Source organism: Empidonax traillii, unplaced genomic scaffold, assembly GCF_003031625.1.
Source record: "Empidonax traillii isolate 1590-97213 ecotype Southwest subspecies unplaced genomic scaffold, ASM303162v1 scaffold1492:size189942, whole genome shotgun sequence".
Lineage (NCBI taxonomy): Eukaryota > Metazoa > Chordata > Aves > Passeriformes > Tyrannidae > Empidonax > Empidonax traillii.
Genome location: NW_020956685.1, coordinates 52346 through 77821, shown reverse-complemented (window position 1 = coordinate 77821; position 25476 = coordinate 52346). Strand labels below are relative to the sequence as shown.

Here is a 25476-nt window from a genome sequence, read left to right as displayed (position 1 = left end):
GTCTGTAGGAATTCTGCTGTTCTCTAGCATTTTAAACAACCACTGCAAGAAGATGCTTTAAAGTGTGTTCCCGTAGCTGCAGTGCACCCCCTCCAAGTTGCATTTGCAGGCTTTCCCTCCCTGCAAAGGCCGTGCTCTCTGCCCCTCTGCTGTGAAGCTGCTGCACGGCCGTGCCCTGTGTGTGCCAAAACACTCTCCGAGCCAGGGCGGGGGCTCCCGTTCTCCCTCTGGGGCTCTGCTCTTTCCACCCTAAACTGGTTTTTCGAGTCATTTTTTTCATATGTGCCTCCTCCATCCCTCCTGCCGCTGCTGCCGCTGCTGCTGCTGCTGCTGCTGCTCACCTGCGTTCGGGGAGGAGCCTCCCAGAAACTGCTCTTTAGTGCTCGGCCGACCTTCCCCCGCTGAGTCTTGTCGTCCCACCCCGACAGAGCGGAGCGGAGAGCCGGCGCCCACGAGGACTCTGCAGGCTCCGGGAGACCCGCTGGGACCTGGCCAACATGTTCAAGGGGGTGGGCAAAGGCTCCCCGAGCAGAAGTTCCCCTAACAGAGGCTCCCCTGCCAAACCCAGCAAGTAAGTGTGACCCCTCTCTCCTCTCTCTCTCTCTCTCTCTCTCTCTCTCCCCATCCTGTGACCCGGGAGAAGATGAAGGATGAGTGATTCGTGTTTCCGAAGTCACCCTAGCAACTATCCCTCTGTGGAGAAGCAGAAGGTTTGATATTGCTGGGAGCTGATGCCAAAACTTGCTGCCCCAGCCTTGGTCCTTGTCTTTGGGGGGCTTTGTGCTCCCTCCCAGAAGTCTCTGTGCAGCCCCAGTGCCTGGCGATGTGCTCAGAGCGGCGATCATTGAGCAGGGAGGTGCAAAAAGCCCCTTTTGGGCAGGAGGGAGCAGGCAGGATAAACACAGCCCCTGTGCTTGGGTGGAGCGAGATCTGCTGGGTGGTGAAGCAGAGCCCAGCCTGGGGTCCGGGATCCCGGGATTCACTGGGTCCGTGGGGTTGGTGTGACGCTGCCCTGGGATCCCTGGAGAGGGATGCTCAGTCTGGTGCTGCTCAGGTGGGAGGAGAGGGGTGAGGAGTGGGTTTGCTCTAACCCATCCTGGGGACAGGCTGGGTCTCTGCAGGTCGAATCGCTGAGTTTGCCTCTTTTGGATCTGCTTGGAGCAACCTGATCTGGCAGAAAGTGTCCCTCCCATGGCTGGGGCTTGGAACTGGGTGATCTTTAAGGTCCTTTCCAACCCACACCATTCTGTGAGGAGATTCCTGAAGCTCTGGGGAGTGAGATATGTGATGGGACTGGGATGCTTCTGGGAGAAGCTCTTGCAGAGAGTGCTCATCCCTCCCTCCAGCTGCTGTTGTTAACTTGGGGTTATTTTCCACCTCCCCAGTAATTCTGCAGTCCGTGGGGTTGGTGGACTGATGCTGTGGGAATCCCTGTGCCCTGCCAGGGGTGGAGGCTGAGGACACTGCAAGGGGGTTTGTGCTGAAGAGGAGGGGACCTGCAGGGAGAAGGTGGCTCCTAAAGAGGCTGGGGTTGCTCTGGGTGTGTGTCAGGAGCTGGACCCCTGCCATAGGACGCTTCAGTGGAGCTGAGCACTCACAAACTCATCTTGAAGGCAGGTCTGGGGGCTCTCTGAACACCAAGCCTTTGCTAGGGCATGGCAGCAGTGGTGCCACCTCCCCAGCAGCCCTGGAGCTGTGTCAGGTTCTGGGTTTTTTAGCCTTGCTAGTGCAATCTATCCAGCTCCCCAGCAGGCTTCCAAAGCAGGCTGGGGATTTCTCATGTCAGCTCCCTGCAGCCCCTGTCGTGCTGCAGAGGGCCTGGGCCAGGTTCTCCCCCACTATGAGCCTCTTGAGATAACTGGAGTTGCATCCCAGCGAGACCTCACACCTCTTCCCTGTGCAGGACGGAGGCTGGAGCCAGGAGTGCAGCAATTACTGAGCTAGTTGTGCTTGTTTTAGGAGGCACCAACCATCAGACACAGCCTAATTCGCTTGGCCATGGCCTGGGGCTTGGTCAGCGCCCAAAGTAGCTGAGAAAATGAAGGTGGATGAGTTGTCTCGGGAGCAGCCGCCAGCACAGGCTCTGCAGATGGCCCTGAGAAAATGTTGGTGGCCCAAGGCTGCTCTTGGTGGCCCCAAGGCCAGAACCTTGGCAGCAGCTGAGGTTCCCTGTCTCTGGGGCTCACAATGAGTGATTGGACCCCTGCCCTTGGGATGATGGTGCTGAGCATCCCAGCTCTCAGGGTCCTCTCCTGCCTCTGTTTGGTGGGTGCATCCCAGGGAGGCAGCAGCAAGGGGAGGTTTGTCCCCAGGGAACATCCTGGATGTGCCCTGCTTGAGGAGGAGGCACTGCGGGGCTGAAAGGGAAAACTCATGTGGAGGTGGAATTGGATTGGATCTGGCTGGACTGGCTGCCTGGGTGTGATTTTAACAAAAGCTGTGGGTGGTTTTGGAGGTGGATGGGAAGTCACATCCTGGTTTAATCATCTCCTGGGATTACTGCTTTTACCACTGCCTCCTCCTACTTTTCCCTGGTCAGTCTAGAGCAGGGTGGACCCTGGGGGACACGGGCTCAGGGACTAACCCAGCACTGGCAGGGAGTCAGTGGTGCTGTGCTGTGACCTGCTGGCACATCAGAAGGTGCAAGGACTTCTGCACGTCAGGGAGAGCAGACCCAGCTCTGGGGTCTGCCCTGTGAGGAAGGGATGGAGGGGTCAGGGACTGCAGCAGGTGGGTGCTGTGGTCCTGCCCAAATGTGCCCTGGCAGGAGTGACCAGGAGGGGGGGGACAGTCCTGCCCCTGCTTGGTGACCCTGTCCCTTGTGTGCAACTGGACTGTCCAGGAGGCAGAAAGTGGTATGAGAAATGAACCAATTAATAATGATAATAATAGTGCTCTGCCTCTCCCAGGCATGAGATAGCCCGAGGGAGAAGGCTGCCCTGGCTCTGGAGGAGGAGGAGGAGCAGGAGGAGCTGTGCTGAGCTTTGCCATCCCCAGGCTGTGGCTGTACCGTGAACTGTGCAGGGAGCTGGGCCTAAGCTGTGGGAGGCTGAGGGGTGCCCAACATGACCTCTCGTGGCTCCTTGTACCCCACCTGCTGCCAGGCTGCCTCTCTGCAGCCCCAATGTCAGTATTTTCATCCTGAAATGTGGGGCCCAGCTGGGTTGAGTGAGGGCTCCTGCCCAGGAGCAGCAGGGCTGAGGTCAGGGGACACCCCGAGGGAGGGTGGTGATGCACCATTCACTGCAGGCTGTGTGGATGGGTGTGTGCACGGGCAGGAGAAGCTCACACTCAGCACAGGGCAGACTCCTTCTGCTCCTGATGCTCTCCAGGAAGTGTTTTTGCAGCAGCATCCTGGTCTCTAAGCTCAGGTGCCCCGTGCAGGGCAGGCTGGGATGGGCTCAGTCCCCATGACTGGGAGGTTTCTCACGCCTCTTCAGTCCATACTTTTCTTGTGGCTCAGCCTGAACAAAGCTGATTCCTGTGTCCAGCCTGGTAAACCAAGAGATGGGATGTCCTGGTGTTTCCTTCAACCAGAAAGGGGGTGCCAGCAGGAAATAAGCAGGATTTTGTTGGGGAACCACCTTTCCTGGGAAGGATGGATCCTCACTTCTGCCCTCTTGGAATGGCACAGAGGTATCCACAGTCACACGACAGACTGGGATGGCTTTAGACTGGACACCCTATTCCCACTCTTCCCAAGTTGGAGATGAATTTGGTCAGATCTCCTGGGGGGATGATGCTCTCCCTGCCCAAGGGAGGGGTGTCCATCCCCTGGGCCATCTCCATCCATCCCCTGGGCCAGCTCCATCCATCCCCTGGGACAGTGGCCAGCCCAGCCCATGACTCACACTCTCCTCCCTGCACAGAGAGCCCGGGCAGGAAATCTGGGTGGTGCTCGAGTATTTGCTCATGGGACACCACCTCATTCCAGGCGTGTCAGGGATGAGTGGGAGATTGTGTAACCTCCTGGGGAGGGGGGACCTCCGAGAGCTTCAGTCCCTCTGCACACTCAGCCTCACAGGGCTCAAATCCTGACTCTGTGCTGCTCCTACCCACCCTGTTGTGCTGGGGTTTGGGGCCAGCGTTCATCTCCCTGAGCTTATCCCAGAGAGGCACAGATTGAGTGTGAAGGATGATCAATGGGGTGTAAAAGACAGGTTGTAGCAGACAGTGGTGCTTGGATGATGATGATGATGATGATTGCTCTGCTTGGGCTCTTTGCCTCTGTGATCCTGGAATCAGACCCTGCAGAAGGGGCCCTGCTGGAGCACAGCAGTCCCTGTTTATTTTGCTCACTGCATTCCAGGCAGGAAAGCTGAGGCATGGCCGGGAGATGCTGCCATCCTAAATCCCCCAGGGCAGCTGAGAGCTGCTGCCACCCTCTTGGGAAATCAAAAACAAGGAGGAGGTGGAGAAAGGGGACAGCAGGATGCTGTGAGCAGGAGTGCTGGGGCTGGGCCTCTGCTGGAGTTACACAGGCTACGGTCAGAGGGGGTTGGGCTCACTCGAAACAGGAGCTGTGGCATCTGAGTGCCTGGTTTGGGGTGACCATGACACTCCCTGGCAACTTACAGTTACTTGGGGCCGTAATAAATGAGCATCCCAACATCTGCCCCAGCCTTTGGAATGAACTGTGGAACAGCTGGAGCCACGGTGAGGAGCTGGAGCAATGGCAGAGCCATTCAGGGAACCACTTCCCTCTGTCCTTTGCTGGATTCAGGGACCTGGAAGGAAAGCAAATGGCTCTAGGGCAGATGTGGTGGCTCTGCTACAGGACATCACCTTTCTCCCACCTTCTTTTTCCATCAGAGAGGTACTGACCTGCCCTGAAGAAGTGTCCCCCCATGACCCCTGTGCAACATCCCATTGCTGCTGCTCAAACTCTTTCCTCCTGCTCTCAGACCCCAGCGTTGACACATAACCTCCCTGAACTTTGTCCCATCAGCAGCATTCCAAGGGCTCTGCACGATGTTAGTGCTCCACACCCTCCTGCCTCTGCCCACACCGTGCTCTCCCTGCCTGCAGGGCAGGGCCGGCGCTGTCCCCAGGGGCAGATGCTGTTGGAAACAAGAGGACAATGAGGACAAAGGTGGCACCAAGGTTTGTGCTTCCCTGTCCGCAGGGAGCTCTGGGAGCCATCCCGTGCCTTGCTGCAGGCTTTGCATCCAGCTGTTTCAGCAGGGCTCATTCCCAGTCCTGGTGATGGAGTGAGGGCTGTGATGGCACCACTGGCTGTGTGATGGTACTGGGGGGACAGGAAATAGGGAATGATGTGTTGGGAACCTTCAGTGAAGCCTCACTGGGGCGAGGAGAGCTGGCAGGTGTGCAGTGGCCTTGGGAAATTAGAGTTGTAGAACCACAGAATACCCTGAGTTGGAAGGGACCCATCGGGATTATCGAGTCCAACTCCTGGCCCTGCACAGGACACCCCAACAACCCCACCATGTGCCTGGGAGCATTGTCCAAAAGCTTCTTAAACACAGACAGGCTTGGTGCTGTGCCCACTGCCCTGGGGAGCCTGTTCCAGTGCTCAACCACCCTCTGGGTGATAAATCTTTTCCAGATCCCCAACCTAAACCTCCCCTGACTCAGCTTTGTGCTATTCCCCAAGCTCCGAAAACAGCACAAATGCAACAGCCTGTGCAGCAGCCAGAGGGTGCAAGTCTGTGTCCTCTGCAGCCCAGCCCTGGGGTGGCACTGGGCTCTCCAGTGACTCAGTGGGCCCAACTGTGGAGCACTTCATGTGGAACAAAGGGTGGCAGCTCTGGGTCAGGCTGAAGGGCCATCTCTGCCACCAGCCAAGGGCAGGCACCCAAGGAAGTGTCTCCAAACAGGGTGAGCATGTTGTGCTGCCTCTGCAGGGTGCTCTCCTGGCCTCCAGCCGTCTGTGGCTTCAGGTCTTCCCAGCCCAGATGTGGTGCCAGTGCCTTTGGGAGCCTTGTTGGGTGTTGTTTTCTTTTTGGTTTTTTAAGTTTTTTTTTTTTTTTTCTCCAATGCTTTTTGAATCCACATGAACTTTGGGGCATCTGCAGCTGGGAGTTGTGCAGGTGAACTGCGTGGTGTGGAAACCTGCCCACCTTAAACATACCAGCTCTTACCTTCTCTTGGCTGAAGGCACCAGCCAGGCATCGACCACCCGTGTGTGTCTGTGCCCTTGGCCACAGCTCATATCCTCCCCTTGGAGACCAGGAGGACATGGGGAAAGGCCTGAAGGACCACACCTGGGGCAGGTCCTGGGCAGCGATGAAGAGGGTGGGAGGTGCCTTCACCCACCCCTCTGCTCTGCTGTTCCCTCCCTCAGGTCCTCCACAAATGAGCTGGCCGTGCTCATCTCCCGCATGCAGACAAACGCCGACCAGGTGGAAAAGGACATCCTGGAGACACAGTCCAGGCTCAGGCAGGTGAGCTGTGGCAGAGGGTGGTGGGAAGGTGAAAGTCTGTGCCTCGAAAGGCAGTGTCTGGGATGACAGGTCAGGTGTCTGCTCTGTGCGTGCTGCTGCAGGTTTGGGGGCTGACTCGAGGCTGGGGAGGAACAGACACCCCACAGAGCCTCCCAGCCCCTGGGGCTGCATCCCAGGGCCTCCCAGATTCCAGCCTTCTGCTTTTGTGCTCGGTGCCTCATGCTTCCCACAGCCAAGGCACAGAACAGCCCTGTGCCTCCCAGCAACCCCAGAGGCAGCCAGTCTGACCCACACCAGTCCCTGGGTGGGAGGGACACTGGAACAGCAGCTGAGCTGGCCTGGGCTTCTCAGCTGAACCTTTTTACCAGGGATCCTCTGTGGTTGACCTGTTGAGGATCCAGAACCTCTGCATTGGCCAAGGAAGGTGTTGTGAGGTCTTTCTGGTCCAACCAGGCTGTTTTCCTCTGTCTCCCCTGGCCTCCAGGATTCCAGCAATCAGCAGAAGAACAAGGCTTTCGAGTTCCAGACAGAGAATGCCAGGAACCTGAAGGAAGCAGAGACCCTGCTGAAGGATCTCTTCCTGGATGTGGATCGTGCCAAGCGGCTGAAACACCCGCAGGCTTCTGAGATAGAGAAAGAGTGAGTGCAGTGGGGGAACTGATGTGACAGGGGCACTGAGCAATTGGGAACGCCCCTAGGATACAGACTGAGCTCCAGTCATTGCCATGAGTCGTTGGCACTCTTCTTCCTGCAGAGTTGAGCCTTAAATCAGGGCTTCTGCCAATATAGTGTAAAGATAGCGGTGTGGGGGCTGCCAGGGTGATTGCCCAAGAGGCCCCAGTCTTTTGGGAGCTCTTGTAAAAGGCACCAGAAAAACACAGAGCTAAAATGTGGCCCCACTCTCAGGGCAAATCCCCTTTTCCTCTACATTTCCTAAAAGGAATGCCTTTGGTTCAGGCAAGCACAGAGTCAGACGTGGGTGTTGGAATGGGAGAAGAGCTTCAGTTGGCTTCTAGTGCTTTGCTTCCCTTCAATTCCAGCACTTTTAGGTGGAAATCAGGAGGGAAGGGTTGTTTTCTAGCTGCGAAGGGACAGCCCTGATGCCTCCTGGGCTGTAATTCCTGAGACATCCCTGGAGACAGAGAACAGCTGGACAAGTTCCTCCACTGCTGAAGAAGGCTGATACCACAAAGGGACAGCAAAGTAACCTGGGTCTTGCAAGTGAAATCTGGGCTCCACAAACCCCACTTTGGCTGTCCCCCTTCCCAGCTGACACAGGGACTTGTGTCCTTTCCCCTTGGCAGCATCCAGCAGCTCCACGACCGTGTGACGCAGCTGTGTGCGGAGTACCGGGCCCTCTACGAGCAGCTGAACGTCCCCGACGTGGGGCCCAGGGTGGACTGGGCCAGGATTCTGGACCAAAAGATGGTAACAACAACTGGCTTTGGATCTCCAAACTGCGTGCCCAGTGTCATGCAGGGATGTTGCAGGGTGGTGGAAATAATTCAGTTGCTCTGGGTGGAAGAAAGACTCTCCTCCCACCTCTTAAAACCCTCTGGGTTGACCCCTTCAGATTAAGAGCTACCAGAAGGGATCAGGTGGAGAGCCCTGCTGTGGGATGAAAGGATGCAGAAGGTGATGCCTCCTAGGACTTGACAGCCCTTGAGTTTTCACTCAAGAGTTTCACACTGCGAGGTCTGGGTATTTGGAGTGCCCAGACTGCATTCCCTGGAAAGCTGGGTGGTAACCAAGTGCCTCCAAATCACGTCACCATAGGCAGAGAGCTGGTGCAGCTGAGGTTTCTACACCAGGGTTATATGCCCTGGTTATCTTTGCCCCTGTGTATGGCTGGTTAAAAGGCAACCAACAGCAGTCACAGGAAAAAACAAGATCCCTTCCCTTCCTCCCAGTGCGATATCAGATTCCAGATCTTTTCATGCCCTGCCAGCACTCACTGGGGTTTCTCCTTGAAATAAAGCCTTTTGCTTTATTCTCTGCCTAATTCCTTTTGCACAGAAACAAGTCAACGCAGGACAGTACGGCCCTGGCATGTCAGAGCTGGAGAAGCAAATAGCTGAGCACAACATCCTGCAGAAGGAGATCGAAGCCTACGGGCTGCAGATCAAGAACCTCCGCTCAGGGGTAAGGCACCCTCCCTCCCCTCCTTGCTCCTGTTGCTTCACTCAGGCCCATGTCCCATCTGCTCCTCTGCAGGGTGAATGTTCACACCTTTGTTTTGCAGAGGGCATGGGGGACCTGAGCTGGGACAGATGGAGCCATTCAGGGGGCAGGGAGGTGATTCTTGGATGGTTTCTAAAGCGCATTCCGTAAATCAGCTCATCAGCATCTACCACATGTTTTGATAACAGCTTTTTTTTTCTCTCTCTTTTTTTCTTTGCCCCCTCCCACCTTGGTCTGGGCTGTGTTGTGACCCAGGATGTGGCAGATTTAAAAAGCCAGTACAAGGACTTGCTGGTAAGCTGCTCGGTGGTTTTCTGTGCAGATGGGGTCATACAGCGGAGTAACACCATCCCTGATGGACAGGGAATGCCCAGCTCAGAGCAGGAGATACCTCTGGGCTTGCACAGTGAAGTCATGTCCCTCTTCTTCTTTCCTCATTTCCTTCCCAGCTTGGGATGGGTGTAAATTGAGATCACTCTTCCTGCCCTCAGGGCATTGCTGTCACTGAGATCTGTGTCTCTTCTCTTCATGGGTCACGGCTCTGGAGCTGCCCATGTGTGTCCATGAGCAGGGACACAGAGGCAGCAAGAAACCCATCCCAGCCCACACTGTTCCCAAACAGGATTGCAAATGCTGAGGCTCAACCTGATCCCTAGCAAGGGCTCCAGAGAGGAAATGAGCAGCAGGAGCGAAGGAGGTGGCTGGGAAGAAGGTCTTGGTTTTAGCCAGCTGGGCCTGTGAAGGTTTCATGTTGAAAATGGGATTTGTGAGAAATACAGCAGAGCTGGGCCAGCTCTGAGAGTGCCCCAGGCACCAGCCCACACCTGGGATTCTGGTTAGACCAACATATCCTGTCTGTGAGGGGGGAAGGGGAATGGCAGCCCCATCAGATAAGAGCCAGCGGTGGCAGATTTCTCACTGAGGTCTCTGGGAATCTCCTGGTGGATGTGCAACAGGAGTGGGGTCCTGGGGAGCAGGAGGAGGGGAAAGGGGCTCCCCAGGCTGAGCACCAACACCGTCTCTCTCCCGTGTGTGTGGGCAGAAAGCCTCCATCTGGCGAGGGCAGAGCCTGGGCAGCCTCTACCACCACCTCCAGGGCTGCACCAAGGAGCTGAGCTACCTGACAGAGCAGCAGACCAAGATCCTGAAGCAGGACTGGAGTGACCAAATGATGGATGTGCAGAGTGTGCGTCGGGAGTACGAGGTGAGCTTTGGGGGGTGGCAGCAGGTCCTGGCATGGGAGGTTTGCAGGATGGATCCCAGTCTCCTGGACATCCTCCACCAGCCCTGAGCCTGGGGCTTTCCCTGGGCACCGAAACAGAGGTGGAAGAGACCCTCTGGATCCATTCAGGAATTAGGGATGAGCCACTCCGTGTGTCCCTGCCAGTCCCCTGAGCTGGAATGTGGGATTGTATGTTAGAGAGCTGTCAGTGAGGCAGAGAGAAGGGAAGGACTCAGCATCACATCAGCCTCAGTGGCCAACATACAGAACCCAGTGACTTTTAAGTGCTGGGATCAGGAAGAATAGAAGGATAATTGCTTAGGAAAATGCTCTTTGAACGAATGCCCTGATGCCTTCTGAGGCCCAAGTGTGTCTAATTTGTTTTAGCTTTGGCTAGTCCTTTCTGTTTTTAAAAAACAAACAAGGGTGTTTGTGCTTTGGGAGCCTTATCTCTGTTATACTGGGGTTTGGTGCTCTCTGTGCTCCTTTCGTGCTTCCAAGGTCATGAAGTTTCTCTTCCCCTCCAGGATTTCAAGTCCAATGAGCTGCTCAGCCAGGAGGAGCTTGTGAACCACCTTCAGGATGATGGGGACAGGATGATTGAGCTGAAGCACCCAGCCATCAAGCCTATCCAGGTAGGGAGAAGGAGTCTCCCTAAGTCTCCTAAGAGAACCAGAATGTCTGTGCATCAAAAACCTGGAGTTGGGTTGGAGGAAACCCCTTCACATCTTTCTGAAGTTGTTACTCTTTCCTCCCACATGGCACTGGCTGTACTGCAGCACATTTCTGCCTGTTCCAACCTTACGGGGAAGCTGAGGGCAGTGCAGGGTCTTCACCCCTTTCAAAACCTCCAGGAGATGGTGGCCACCATCTGTGTGCTGGGACCAGCTCCTGCCTGGGTGCTCAGACATGTTGGTGCTGCTGGGAATCTCCAGCTGTGACATGGTGTGACTTCTCCCAGGTGAAACCAGCTCTCAGCTGCCCAGGTTGTATTTCCAAGCCTGCAGAGACAGTGTCAGGCTGAGGTGTGCTCTCAGCCCTCAGCACCACCAGGGCTGAGACCCCTTGGGGAATGGTGGCTGCTGTGTCTCAGCCAGGTCCTTGTCAAGGAGTGTCCTCACCCAGGCTCAGTGTCAGGCAGTGCCTGGGCAGGGCTTTGTCTCTGCTCTTCCTCTGATCTTTGGGAATTCTGGGCAAAGCAGACCAGTGCTGGGGGAGGTAGGACCAGCTGGAGCCCACTGAGCTGTGCTCTGTCCCACCGCAGGCTCACCAGGAAGCCTTGAAGAATGAGTGGCAGAATTTCCTGAATCTCTGCATTTGCCAGGAGAGCCAACTGAAAAGCGTGGAGAGCTATAAGAAGGTAAAAAGCAAATTCATGGGCCATGGGTCTGCAGGTCAGGCCAGAGCAGGCAGGCTGGGAAGAGAGAAAGCAGAGGGATGAGGATGGGAGATCCTCTGCTGGTACCTATTCAGGGCAACCCCTCAAAACATAATCTTTTAAGAGATGCTGGGAACTGAGAGACCCCACTGGACTTGGAAGTAGTGAAGTCCTCCCATGCCTGACTGTTTTTCTACCCACACCTCCAGTTCCAGGATGATGCCGAGGCTGTGAGCCGCTCTCTGAGGAAGATGAGCTCTGAGCTGGACACCAAATACAGCAAGTTCAACAAAGACAGCCCTGGGGTGGTGTCAGATCTGCTGCTTCAGCTGGAGGTGAGATCCTCAGGGCTGGTGGCACCAACCAGACCTAAGGGGCGAATCCAAAGTTGTAACTTCCCCAGTAAATAAGAGTGGGGAAGGGGAAGAGGTGGGTAAATGACCCTCTGGGGACAGCTCACCCCAGCTCTGTGCTAGGGAGGGGGAAGCCCATGGCAATACTGTGCTCTGAGTGCTGAGTCCCTGCATCCCAGACTGCAGGGCAGTGGCCCCTGGGACGGCACTGTCCCCATCAGTGACACACAGCCAGGCCCCAGGTCACCATCAGAGTGAAGGAGAAGTGCAGGGAAGAGCCTTAATATGAGACCCTTGGATTAGGGGGCCCACAAAGTGTGAGCCACTGGCAGCCAAGCAGAAGGGAAAGGTCCTCCCATCTCTTCAGCACTCCCATGAGCCAAAGGCAAGGGAGGGAATAAAGAAATCTGACCTCAGGGGCGAGATGCTGATAAGAAGGGAACATTTGCCCGGGAGAGAGGGAAGGGACACGTTCAACATGGTATCTTCCCAAGCATGGAGCACATTTCACTCTCAAGAGGTGCTTGGATCTCGGTACTTTCTGACACTGGAATGCAGCCACCTCTTGGTAGGCCTCTGTCCCATTTCTGGAAAAGAAAACTTTAGGAAATTTAATACAGCAGTGTGGGTTCACCTAAGGTTGACTCAGGCTGTGCCTTCAAAGGCAGATCTGCTGTGAGTGAAGGAAACTGAGGAGAGTGTTGATAATGAAAAGGGGAAGGAGGGACAAGAGGGATCAATAAAGGAGCAACTCCTGACTACTCCACAAGGGTGGACAGCTGGTCCCAGCATACTCACTGTAGTGTGACCCTCCCCTTCCTTCTCATCCAAGCCTGGTCACAATCACTGTCTTCCCTGTTTTGTCTAGAGCGAGGAGAAGGTGTTGAAGCAGGCAGAGAAGAGCATCACTGACCTGAAGAAAAGGAGCAAAGAGATCAGCCCCCTGAAACTGCGCAGGACACGTCCCTCTCAGCCCCTCACCCTCGACACCCTCTGTGACTGGGATGCTGGGGAGGTGAGGGCTTGACTGGCAGCACCCTCAGAAGAAGCAGGGAGATGGATTCTTCTTGGGTTGCTCCAGATCTTCCCTCTGAGGTGGGAGGAACCATCCTAGTGCCAGAAAGCCAAGCCTTTCACTGGGTTTTGTGTCTCTGTCCCAGGTGCAGCTGACCAGAGGGGACAAGTACACCCTGAAGGACAACAGCAACCCTGAGATGTGGGTGGTGCAGAGCAGTGCTGGTGTGGTCCAGGAAGCACCTTCTGCTTGCTTCTCCATCCTTCCACCTGACCCTGAGTCCATAGACAAGGTCAATAGGTGAGTCTGCAGCAGAGAGCCTGACCCAGAGAGACATTTAGATTCACCCTTAGGTCACAACCAGCCTGACCACCTCACCTGCTGGGAAACAGCAGCTGGGGACAGAACTCATGGCTATCTAGTACGAAATCTCTCCTGGAGAGTTACCTTATCCAGGTTCCTGCCATTCCTCAACAGCCCTGCACACTGCACGGACCTCACTGTCAAAGAGTTTTCTGGCAGTCAGGCTTGATTTCTTCACCCAAACATGTGACCTGCATGGCTCTGACTAAATTCATTGCAGAATCAGTCTGGAGTTTGGGACTTGCCAAACAGGACAGAGTTATCTGTGGTATCTCCTCTCAGCCAGCCCCAGCTGGAGACTGAGAAATGCTCCTTGAACCACCATGTAGTTTTGCCTCCCTCCTGCTCCGTCAGCTCCTGCCGTTCCCACAGGGCGGGGCGGTGGTGCAGGGAGGTTGGCATTACCTTTTTAATCATGTCCCCGGGTCTTTGGATAGATCAGTGCAGCTCAAGTGCTGTGGAGAGGCCACAGTCCCCACTCAGAGCTACGTGGGCATGCTGGTGGTGGGAGCTTGGGTCCTCCGTCACAGCGGGCAAGGTTGCTGCATTGTGTTGCCTACCCCTCTTCACACATCCCAGATTACTGAATCCTTTGGATTTATGGGCTTCACGTGTGCTTTAAAACAGAAATTTAGTTCCTCTGCATGGAGCTGTGTCCTGGCCCCACAGACAGCCCTTGTCTGACAGCAGCCAGGCAAGCTGGGAATTGCAGGTTTTAGCACGCAGTGTTTAGCTGGAACAGTCCATAGCAGGGATCAGAACTAGCCTGGTCTTTTCTGGTTCCCCTCCTCCCAGTTCCATTAGGCTTTTCTCTCCCAGAGAGGCTTTTTGGTCCTTCCAGTTTTACAGATCCCAGCTCTAGTTTCATTAGACAGGAACCATCCTTTCAATTGAGACTTGGCATTTCTAGTGCAGCAGCCACAGCAGCAGCTCCTTGTACTCCCTTCCTGTGAAGCTGCAAAGTGCTGCAACCATATGAAATCAATTTCCAGCTTTGACAGCTTCTGCTGAGAGCTGGAAACACTGGCTCCATTGGCAGAAGTCAGCTGCTCAAGCCAACCAGCTGCTTTTGCTGCTCTTCCCTTTCCTGAGGGATGTCTCCGAGTTACAACAGGCTGCAGGCTCCCAGACTGCCCCTGCCTCTGGGGACACCTTCCCCTGCCTTTGGGGACACCTTCCCAGCAGGAGCCACGGAGCTGCTGCCATTCAGGCCTCTGTTGGGGCGTGCTCAGGGCTGTGTCCCATCCTGCTGGCTGAGGATGCTCCTCTCTGCTCCACAGGCTGGAAGGGGAACTGAACACGGTGAAGGAGAAGCGAGCGGCGGTTCAGAGCACCCTGAGACGCAGCCAAAAGGAGCAGGTCCAGCCCAGCCAGAAAGGTATGTCAGCCCTCTCCAAAGCCAGCACCTCCCTCCCAGAGGTCCCAAAACAGACTGGAAGCAAAGCACCCACCCGGGGTAGGCAGAGATACCTGCAGTACACACACAAGTCCCTGTGGGATGTTGCTTTCTGCTCAGTGGAAAAGAACAGCCAAAGGATAACTCGACTCCTGGTGCTGCCAAGGACTCACTGTGTGATATCAGCAATTCACTGAAAATCTGTTGCCCTTCTCAAGACTCTGTGATTGACCTCCAGCTCCATCAACAGCTGCAGGGCATTTAGGGTCGCAGAGGGATGTGCCCATCCAGAAACCTTAATTAAACCTGCTTTGTAATCTGGGTGCCTGGCAGTTCTCTTCCCTAGCTGGGGGCTGTGGAATAAGCAGGCAGCCAGGGCTAATTCCCAACCCCTGCCTAGCTGTGTTATTCCCACAGCTATAGTTCAAAGGCTCCTAGCAAAGCTGAGCAGGGATGTGTCTGCATGGCAGCACTTGGCTGTCTTTGTCCCTCCTTTGGACTTGGCCTCTGATTGGCCAGGGCAGAGCTAAAAGCTGGGGACTAATTTAAGCTGTGTCTCGCTGCAGCTCTGTCCAGGAGCCCTCCAGCAGTCCAGGATGATCCCCAAGCTGACCGGCTCCTCAGCAGCCTGGATCGTGTTGGCAAGGACCTGGTTCAGGTAGAGAAGGAGGTCTTGAACCGAGTGAGGTCTCCTGTGAACTACAATGACCCCACAGATGACCTTGCCAGGAGGATCAAACAGCAGCAGGTGAGTTGGAGCAGGAGGAATTTGGTGGCTCTGTGTCCTTGGCCCAAAGCAGGTTGACATAGAAATTACGTGGGAGATGACAGCTGGTGCTTCAAAGAAGAAAACCACGCTGCATTTGCGAGGGTTTCAGGCTGGTTTGAACCCTTAAAACGGGACAGGTAAAGCCAAACCCTCGGGAAATGCAGGTCCTTCCCCTGGCTCTGTACCAATCTGTACATTTGTTTCAGAGCTGTGGTACAGGTCTTGGGAAGTCAGTCCTCAGCCTGGTCGTGGGGACGCTGTCACCCTGTACTCTCAAGCCTGTAGCAAAAAAATTAAGGGATAGAGGGAATTAATCCAAGGACCAGCTTTGGCTCACCTGATGGGAAGTACAGACTGGTAGATGTCAGTGGCACAGGAAAAGAGGCAGTGCCCTGGAGCCCTCCTCTTTCCTCTGGGATAAGGTCTGGGTCTGTAGCAGCTCAGCTTGTTACATCTTCATCTGTGGATATTTATTCAGCCCTGGCAGAAGGATGGGCTCAGGCAGGCAGGTTTTTTTCCATCTCTTTCCCACACCCTGCCATTGCCAGACAGCCACAGTCTGGATGGGGCTGTGCCCCAAGGGGCAACTCCTTATGAGAGGGGTACCACACCCTGAGCCCCACAGCCAAATCCGCCCCTGGGGGAGACAAGTTTCCACAGCAGCACTGTTATGACTGTGTTAGGTGACTCTGCTCCCATCTGATGTGCCAGGAAACAACAAAGAAACTGGAGAACCTGGGGGCAGCCAAGGATGCCTTGCAGAAGGAGTGTGAGACCTACCTTTCCAAGAAGCCCACCAGCACCTCGGCTTCCCAGCTCCCTGTCATGCTGAACGCCCTCAGGAGCAAATACAATGATGTCAACATGCTCTCCAGCCTGTACAATGAGAAGTGAGTGATGGTGGCAAGGCCTGATGGGGATGAGGGAAGGAAGTCCTTGCACGGAGGTGTCGACACAGAGGCATGACAGAAAATGCTTTTAGTCTGCATGGGTGTTGATTGAGGTCCAGCACAGGTTGAAAACCTCCTATCCATCACCAAAGCGACCTCTGGAAGAGTTTCTGTGTTTGTTTTGTGCTCAGAACCCCCCACTGTGGAAAATCCACCGCAATGGGTGTGTGTCCTAGCTCTGTTGTTGTGAAAATGCAACATATCAACATATCTGACTTCTGGGCACTGCAGGGTTGTGAGTGCCCAGTGCTTGTTCTCCTCTCTGCCATGTAGCAGAAGCTCCAATGTTAAATAAGCTTCAACACACAAAATCAGAGCAAAGGAGAAGAATGGGGTCTCCTGTAGATAACCTTGTCCTGTTGTTTTCCCCTTTCCCAGGGCCAAGGCTGCCCTCAACCTGGAGACTCAGATTGAGAACACAGACAAGATTGTCAGCACGTTTGAGGCCAAGCTGGCTCAGGATAGCATCATTCCTGCGTCTCCCAATGCCCTGCAGGATCGGGCCAATGACCTGCAGGTAGGGGAACATCTGGCTCTTCGCTGAGGAAGGGACATCTCTGAGCTCAGGTTGCAATGGTGGGAGGAGCTGGACTTTTCTAATTTGAGCACCTCGAGGTGCCAGAGATGAAGCCTTTTTAAGGACTTGTTCCTTGAAGGTTTAGTGTTGGTATTGCAGGCTGACCTGCTTTCACTGGCTAGCAAACAGCTCTGTCACTCTCAGGTTACCTTTGAGTCCCTAAAATGATGACTCCCTTAGCATCTAATCTCTGTTGCTCTGCCTCACACTCATCCCTAATCTTTCCTGCTTCCAACCTCCCCGCTGCATCCTTAACACTTACAGGGACCCTTTTTTACCTTCTCCAAAACTTCTTCATGCTGCTCCACCCACTGTCCAGCCCACCTTGCTTCCCACATTGTTTACCGATAAGGCTCACTGCTCCACCTCAACCTTGCACATCCTTTGGAGAGCCTGACCAGCCCCCAAGTGCTGCACAGTTAGTGGTGACATGTTAAGGAGGGTGTTTGGTTGGTGCACTGACTGCTGCAAACCCGGAGGTGTCTCTTTTCTCCCCCTGCAGAAGATGAGGCGGGACCTGGTGGCCCAAGAGGACTGTGTGCTGAAGCTGAACCGAGGGCTCAAGGATGCCGAGCACAGCTGCAGTGCTGTGCAGAACAACTTCCAGGAGTTCTGTCCCGACCTGCCCCGGCAGAAGCGGGAGGTGCAGCTCCTCAACGATCGCTACCACACCATTGCAGACCAGCTGGATCAGCGGTGAGGGGCTGTGGGGTCATCTCTGCTCCTCTTGGCTGACATGGACCGGTGTTAGTCGGTCACAGAATCACAAAATACACCGAGTTGGAAGGGACCCACAGGGGTCCTGGACCTGCACAGGACCAACCCCAAGAACCACACTATGTTCCTTAGAGTGTCATCCAAACCCTCCTTGAGCTCTGTCAGCCTTGGTCCTGTGACCACTGCCCTGAGGAGCCTGTTCAGTGCCCAGCCACCCTCCGGGTGACAAACCTTTTTCTGATATCCAACCTAAACCTCCCCTGACTGCAGGACCCTGATCCCAACCACTAGCCTGTAATACTGAGATCTGGGTCTGTCCTGCTGTGTAGTTGCCACCTTCCTGTGCACAGCACAGGCTTTGAACTTCCAGATACCTGAGATAAGGCAGTTTTTGACTACTGGCCTCTGCCCAACACAGGGACCTTACACAGAGACTCTTTTTGACACTTCTCCCAGGGATTGCTGCTGGTTGCCTGCCTTTTTCCTTCTCTCATCTCCCAGTTAGTGTTCCTGCTGCAGTGGCAAACCTGATGTGCACAGTTATGCTCCTCACTCAGGGATCAGTTGTCACCGTTGTTTTTTGTTACCTTGGTGCGTGTTGTGGTGACATTCTCACCATAGTGCCTTTTTAGGAACTTGCAAACGAATCTTTGCCCTTCCCCTTAATGTTCCTGTTCACCTCTATGCTGCACAGGGAGAAGACTCTCAGAAATATCAGCCTCACCTACCAGCAGTTCCAAAACTCCAACGAGAACCTGATGTTCTGGATGAACAACCTACCCAAGCACCAAGTGAAGACCACTGATGGGCCAAGCCAGATCAACTACAAGCTGCAGGCACAGAAGGTGTGTTCCAGGGCAAGCATCATAACCTGTAACATTACAGGGATGTGGGAATTTGCTTGCATAAAACACTGTACCATCAGCTCCTGGATGAGTGCTCCCCCTGTCACAGTGAATAACTGTGATTGCAGCCCACAGCTGGTGTATCTACAATCCTGAAAGATTGTACCTTGGGCTGAGATGTTGCACTGGGTGGGTCCTGCATCTTTCTCTCCTTTTGCAGATCCTAAGCTCAGTAGTTCAGATGATGAGTTGTGGAGGTCTCCGTGTTGGCTGCTATTTATCTCATATGTGATGAATCAGTGTAGCAGGTCCTGGGCAAGTGATAGTGCTGCTGAGATCCTCTAAAGCCTTGGAGACTCTTCCTAAATATCTTCCTGTTCCCATCATTCCCTCAGCCAAGCTAATTCTCTAGGCTGCAGAAGTGTCACTGTGTTGCAGTATTTCAACCTGTCCTTAACAGCACTGTGTCTCCTGCAGAGGCTGGTGGAGGAGATTGAAAGCAAGGAGCCCGAGAAGAATGCCATGGTCAGACTGTCCCGGAACGTGCAGTCCACGCTCAATGTATGGCTGGGTTTTCCCATTTATCACTCCTTTAGTGTCTCACGTGAGAGATCCCACCTGATTCTCCTGTTTCTGCTCTGGGCAGGACTATGAACTCGAAGCAGGCAAATACAGCTCTTCTCTGGACCCTTCCCTGACCGACTCTGCTGCAAAGAGGCTGCGTGTGACCCCCCTGCAGGAAAGCATCCAGGCCCAGGTAAAATGTTAAGATGAGGGCATGGAAACGATTGTCTATCTCCTTACCCCTGCTCTAGTGTCCTCTGCAAGGCCTTAATCTGCTCTTACAGCCACAGACGATCCTGGTGAAATCCCAAGGTCAAAGTCAGCAGGGATCTCTCTGTCTATGGGGGAAAGCAGCACGTGAGGTCCAGAGTTAGGGTTGTGATTGCTGGTGCTGCCTCCTTACCATGTTGTGTGTGAAGATAAAACCTGCAGGGTAGGTGTGTGAGGGCAGGAAGGAGCCAGAGCTCCTCTGTGCTGCTCCCAGTTACACCCCAGATGTGAAGACACTAATCCCTGAAATTGTTCAGTATACAAAGTGCATCCAGGCGAAAGGAGGGGTGGGGGAGTGTCCCATCCAACAGAGCTGCGTCAGGGTGAGGGGACAAGGTTCTCACTGCTGTTTCTTTTTCAGGAAAATGATGTAACCAAGCTCTACATGGAGCTGGCAGCAGAAAATAAACAGCAGGTCAGCCGGCTGGAGTTTGCCAAGAAGGTTGTTGAGAAGGTACCAGCTCACAGCAAGGTTGGGGTGCTCTGGGTTGGGGGTTCAAATCTGCTCAGCTTGGGGTTCCCCCTTCCCGAGTCTTCACATCCAAGTGTGAGGAAGGACAGGAATGAAAACCCTCTGAGAAAAAGACCACAAGTAATCACAGTTTACTGACACTGATCTTAGTCTGTGACTCTCTCACTGTGTGGGCCCTCAGCTCTCTCCTGAAGCTGTAGTGTATGCTAGAAAAAAGATTAGGGCTCTTAAGGCCTGTCCTCAGCTATATCTAATCAGCATTCACAGGCTGAGAATTTCAGATTTGTTTGTGGATGTGGCTGGAATTCAGTGCTCACAGCCTTCTGGAGACACTTCAAAGCAATGGGATTTTTAGACCTTTCTAGGGTTTGAACCATTTGTAGGAAAGGCCTCTGGTCTGGATGACTTTCAGTGTGCTCAGCAAGGACAAGAGATTAAACTGGGGGCCTGGCAAGGGCAAGACACACCAAGTCATCTGCTTGAAATGATGGGAGTGCGTCTTCATTTTCCATTTACAAACAGCCTTATTTGGAGACTCCCTGGGGATTGTGTGCCAGTTCTATCTCCCACCATGCCATGGCATTTAAAAGGTCTCTGTGCCACCCTATAAGACTCAGTTTCCCTGCTTTTTTTTTTTCTTTTCTTTAAATTCTTTTTGTTTTCTCCCTCACAGAAGGAAGTGCATGAGGACATTGCAGCTGTACGTGGGCAAACCCAGAAATCTGAAAACAAAGTCGCAACAAGCCGGGAATCTGAGGGGTTGAAATCGCAGCTGGAGGAGGAAAGGAGGAAAGTTTCCAGGATTGAAGAGGACCTGGAGGAACACAGAAATAAGCTGCTGATGTTGAAGACTCAGAAGCCCGTTGAAAGAGTGGAAGAAAAGGAGGTGATAGAATATTACAGAGACCCACAGGTGGAGAGTAACCTCTCTAAGCTGGTGAAGCAAATTGAAGAGGAAGGCAAAAAAAGGCAGAGCCTTCAAGGAGATATTGAAGTGATGAGCCGTAAACTTGCCCAGATGGAGAGCGAGAAGAAGGTTGCTCCTGCCCAGCTCCTCACCAAAGAGATCACAAAAATTGAGAAGGATCCAAGCCTGGACGGCGAAGCAGCCAGCCTTCGTCAGGAGATCAAACGTCTCCAGGAAGAAAGCTTGGCTGCTGCTTCCCAACTTGAGCAGCATAAAAGGGAGCTGCACATGCTGGAGCGAAAGCAGCCCAATATCCGAGAGAAAGTGGTGGTGAAGGAGCTGATCAAACTGGAGAAAAACCCAGAAATGCTGAAGTCTGTTAGGACCCTGCAGCTACAAATTGATGAGGAATCCTTCAAGAGGAAGTCAGTGGAAGAGGCGATAGAGAAAGTGAAGAACAAGATTGAGGAGGTAGAAAGACTAATTGAAACGGCAGAACCCAAAATTATTGTTAAGGAGGTGAAGCAGGTAGAGCAGGACCCAGAGTTACTGAAAGAGACTTCCAAGCTTAAAACTCTGATTGAAGAAGAGAGGAGCAAAAACTCGATGCTTATGGGTGAGCTGGGAGAGCTGCAGAGCCAGTACAGCATCGCAGAGAAGCAAAAACCGAGGGTAGAGGTGAAAGAGAGGGTCAATGAGATTTTCCTGGTGGATCCTGAAACGGAGCGGCAGATTGCACACCTGAAAAGGGAGCTGCAGGAAGTCACTCTGAAAAGGACAAAGGTCGACAGTGAAGTGGAAGAGGCCTTAGCAGAGCTCAATGTCCTCAGGTCACAGAAACCAGTGGTGGAGTTCAAGGAGGTCATAGAGGAGGTGGTGAAACATGAAAAGAGCCCAGAGATTCTTAGAGAAATTGACAGGCTGAAGGAGCAGCTCAATGAGCTGGTGAACACCAATGGCAGGACCCAAGAGCAGCTCATTAGGCTGCAGGGTGAAAGGGATGAGTGGAGGAGGGAGAGATCCAAGGTGGAAACCAAGCTGGTCAACAAGGAAGTCATCCGATATGAGAATGATCCACTCTTGGAAAAGGAAGCCGATCGCCTGCGTCAAGAGGTGCGCAACATGTCTCAGAAGAGGAGAGCTGCAGAGGATGCAATCTATGACTTGCAGAACAAATACATGCTCCTGGAGAGGAGGAAACCAGAGGAGAAGGTAGTTGTTCAAGAGGTGATACTGACTCAAAAGGACCCAAAGCTCCGAGACGAGCACAGTAGGCTGAGACGGAGTCTGGATGAGGAGGTGAGCAACAGGCGCCGCCTGGAACGCGACGTGCAGCAGGTTCGTGTGCTGGTGGAGGAGCAAGAGAAGCTGCTCACCTTTCAGGAGGATCGAAGCAAGAGGCTTGCACTGGAGAAGGAGATGAGACAAATTACGCTGAGAATAAAGGAGCTGGAGGAGAGCCCGGCCCCGGTGCAAGAGAAGATCATCATGGAAGAAGTGGTGAAGCTGGAGAAGGATCCAGTCCTGGAACAGTCTGCCAGCAACCTGCGCTTGGAGCTGGACCGGGAGAAGATGGAGGTGCTGAGCTTGCAGAGAGAATGCAAGAACCTGCAGGTGCAGGTCGATGTCCTGCAGAAAACAAAATCCCAGGAGAAGACCATCTACAAGGAGGTGATTCGAGTGGAAAAGGACAGAGCGCTGGAGAGCGAACGTGCACGGATCTGGGAGCTGCTGAGCAGGGAGAGAGGAGCCAAGCAAAAGGCAGAAGAGGAGGTGCGGCGGCTCAGGGATAAGATCGAGAGAGCTGAAGGCATGAAGAGGACGTGGGCTCGCGAAGAGACGGAGCTGCAGAAGGCCAGGAACCTGGCCATCCAGGAGAGAGCCAACTTGGAGAGTGAACTGCGGGACCTGGAGAGGCAGAAGCAGCAGAAAGTCCTTTTCCTTCGGGAGGAGTCCAAACTGCTCAACCAGCGGACTGAGAGTGACAGGCAGAAGAAGAAGCAGCGGGAACATGAGTTTTCCCTGCTGGAGGCAGACATCCTTAGGGAGAAGGACCAGATCTACAACAAGGAGAGGTTCATTCGGGAGCTCCAGTCAAAGGTCAACCGGGAAGAAATCAATCACGAGACCCAGATGAGAGAGACGAACCTCTCCACCAAGATCTCTATCTTGGACCCCGAGACAGGGAAGGACATGTCCCCGTACGAGGCCTATAAGCGAGGTATCATAGACAGAGGCCAGTATATCCAGCTGCAAGAGCTGGAGTGTGACTGGGAGGAAGTCACCACCCTGGGCCCAAATGGGGAAGTCTCACTTCTCCTTGACAAGAAAAGTGGGAAGCAGTATTCCATCGATGATGCACTAAGGCTAAGGAGGATCACAAAGGAGGAGTACCAGCTGTATCGGGATGGCAAGATTCCCATCTCTGAATTTGCCTTGCTGGTGGCTGGGGAAACCAAGCCTCCTTCATCCCTCTCGATTGGCTCCATCATCTCCAAATCCCCACTCACATCACCCACCACCCACCAAACCCAAACCTTCTTCCCCCCAGCCTCACAGAAGGGCATAGGTGATGACACATCCCCCATCGCCGGGGTGTATGACACCACCACCGACACCAAGTACAGTATCAAAACTGCTCTTGCGAAGAAGCTGCTCGATCCCATGACAGCTCAGAAGCTGCTGGAAGCCCAGGCTGCCACGGGGGGCATCATAGACCTCATTTCTCGGGACCGGTTCTCAGTTCATAAGGCGATTGAGAGGGGGCTGATTGACAGGACCTACATGCAGAGACTGCTCAATGCCCAGAAAGCTTTCACGGGGATTGAGGACCCGGTGACCAAGCGAAGGCTGTCTGTGGGGGAAGCAGTTCAGAAGGGCTGGATGACCAAGGACAGTGCTTTCCCCTACCTGCAAGTCCAGCATCTAACTGGAGGGCTCATTGATCCCAAGAAAACCGGTCGCATACCTGTGCTGGAAGCTGTCCAGACCGGGATGATAACCAGCAACTTGGCCAACAGGCTCCAGGATGAGTCCAACTACGAGAAGGATCTCATTGACCCTGTCACTAAGGAGAAGATAAATTACAAGGAGGCCATGGCCCTCTGCCAGAAGGATTCTCTGAGCCACCTCCTGCTGCTCCCGGCCGCATCCGAGGGGTATCAGCGGTACCATCAGGCGAGCCGCTCCCCCAGGCTCTCACGGTTCAGGCATTGAATGTACTGGGGCTGGTTCCTTCAGGAGTTCATCCCTGCAAAACACCTCTCCGCACGGAGGCAGCAGCGATCACAGGAATGGAGCATCAAGCATTTAGGGCTGCACACTCTTCTCTCTTAGCTACCTGCTTCCCCACACAGCTCGGCCGTGCACGGGAGAAGGCGCTACCACGGGCCTGACACGGAGGGTCCCCGCAGCCCCCGGGTGCTGCTGTGGCACCAAAGAGGGGTTGGCTGTGAGAACTCCACTGTAGGCTGAACGTGGTTATGCTCAGAAAGGGGGGAGAGCCAGAGTGTTTTCTAGCTGGGTCATTCTGCATGCAATAAACATAGCAAGTGTGTCTCTGTGGCTGTGTTGTTTCTGCAGGCTGCGGCTGCCAAGCGGCTGAAGGCACATCTACTCTTCCCCCCCTGCGATCCCAGGCCCTGCAGCTCAGTTTACAGAGGGTTTGTAGGCTCTTGCTCCCTGTGATCTCACAGCACTGAACCCCCTGCGAGTCCATATTTTTAAAGACTTTATTATATTCGTCTTTAAAACTGCAAACCAATGGGGCTTTGCTCCCTGGTCATTTGGACACCTCTGAAAGAGGGATTAGGTCACCAAAGGGTGCAGTTCCACCCAGCAGTACTGGGAAATCTGTACTTACTATTTCTTTAGGTGAACTAAAAGGAAGTCACTCCTCTGTGTAACCTCCACCGCTCAGTCCTCGCTGAAACAAGCAAATCTCATATCCCAAAAGTTCTCCCTGATTATCTGCCCCATTGTGGAGCACCCCCTGGCTTTGTCAGATTACAAAAATTACTTTCTACTGATGTCAGCTGCTCTTCTCCCTCTTCCAAGGGCTCTTTTATATGATGCTGTTCAGTAACTCCAACATACCCAAATAATCCATAAGGACAGAGGTTTCTACCCCCTCCCTCCCTCACCAGAGCATCAGTTATCCTCTATTTCCATTTAGTCTGGAATTTGAAGCATCCATTCCCAGCCTCCTTCCTCTTGGTAAAGCACTGCTGGCACTGCTGCTCTGGACCAGCAGCAAGGGCAGGAGCTGGGCTAGGATGGATCAGGAGAGAAACTCTGGCCTGCCAGGGAAAGTCCTACAGCCCTTGGAGCACAGGAGCATGGCCAGGTAAGGATCATGTCCCAGCACAACCCAGGAGCCCTGGACAGTGCAGTTCCTGGCAGTCCCTGGGTCCCAGCTCTTCAAAGCTGCTGGAAGCAGCCTTGCAGTGCCTTGGCTTTGCTCCTCTCAGCTGCCTGAAAGCAGGGAAGATCCATTGGCAATGGGGCTGTTGCCTATCCTGTAAGCACAGGGACTTTGGAGTTCTGGTAATTAGGTAGTCAGTTAATCATTTTGGACAAATTGTTCCCTAACAGTGTGGTGGGAGGTATTTACCTGGGGCTGGGTGAAGGTGTTCAGCGGTGATTAGGCGGCTGAGCAGCCTAGTCTAGTCTGAAAAAAAAAAAAATCACTAAAAATCCTTTTCTTTACTACCAAGTGCCCCTCATCTGCAGAAAGCAGCTCATGTCATGTCCTGGTGTGTCTGTAGGAAGCACCACCCAGCCATGGGGCTTTCCCCAGGGCCTGGCTGTCTGGCAGGGTTGTCAGCTGCTCAGGAAAATCCAGGTATGGCTTCTCCTCCCTTCCCAAGCACAGGGTGATGAATTGTGGTCTTCCCAGAGCAGTTATTTCAACACAGCTGTTGTTGATTGCTGGCAGTGGAGGTGGATACCAAAAGGCTAAAAATTCAGCCTGTTGCTTCATTTTATTGGGCTGTAGTGTTTTTATCTATGTTTCTGGACTGGGTGAATGTCCTTGGTATTTATTTCTTAATGCAGATCTTTTAAAAACAAAACAAAAATGAAACTCTCCTGCA

General features: G+C 53.7%; 1 protein-coding gene across 2 annotated transcripts; it reads left to right on the top strand.

Annotated features, from left to right (window-relative positions):
- The first annotated feature begins 497 nt into the window (after positions 1–497).
- EVPL (envoplakin) lies at positions 498–23847 on the top strand. Of its 2 annotated transcripts, XM_027907542.1 has the most exons (24): positions 498–571; positions 3538–3544; positions 3872–3891; positions 6305–6404; positions 6889–7043; positions 7709–7832; positions 8421–8546; positions 8841–8879; positions 9628–9789; positions 10335–10442; positions 11072–11167; positions 11395–11520; positions 12407–12553; positions 12699–12853; positions 14197–14294; positions 14879–15060; positions 15793–15971; positions 16410–16548; positions 17111–17304; positions 18020–18170; positions 18648–18731; positions 18817–18927; positions 19366–19458; positions 20150–23847. In XM_027907542.1, exons 1-24 carry the CDS (start codon positions 498–500, stop codon positions 23597–23599), a joined length of 6120 nt encoding a protein of 2039 aa, XP_027763343.1. In that variant the 3' UTR covers positions 23600–23847. The 2 variants fall into 2 exon arrangements, with proteins under 2 accessions (XP_027763343.1, XP_027763342.1); XM_027907541.1 differs by lacking the exons at positions 3538–3544; positions 3872–3891.
- The last annotated feature ends 1629 nt before the right edge of the window (positions 23848–25476 follow it).

Coding starts and splice junctions, on each gene's coding strand:
- EVPL (XM_027907542.1), top strand. CDS start 498: ATGTTCAAGGGGGTGGGCAAAGGCTCCCCGAGCAGAAGTTCCCCTAAC. Junction 12,854..14,196: donor TCCATAGACAAGGTCAATAG/GTGAGTCTGCAG, acceptor TCTGCTCCACAG/GCTGGAAGGGGAACTGAACA. Junction 18,928..19,365: donor AGGAAAGCATCCAGGCCCAG/GTAAAATGTTAA, acceptor TTTCTTTTTCAG/GAAAATGATGTAACCAAGCT.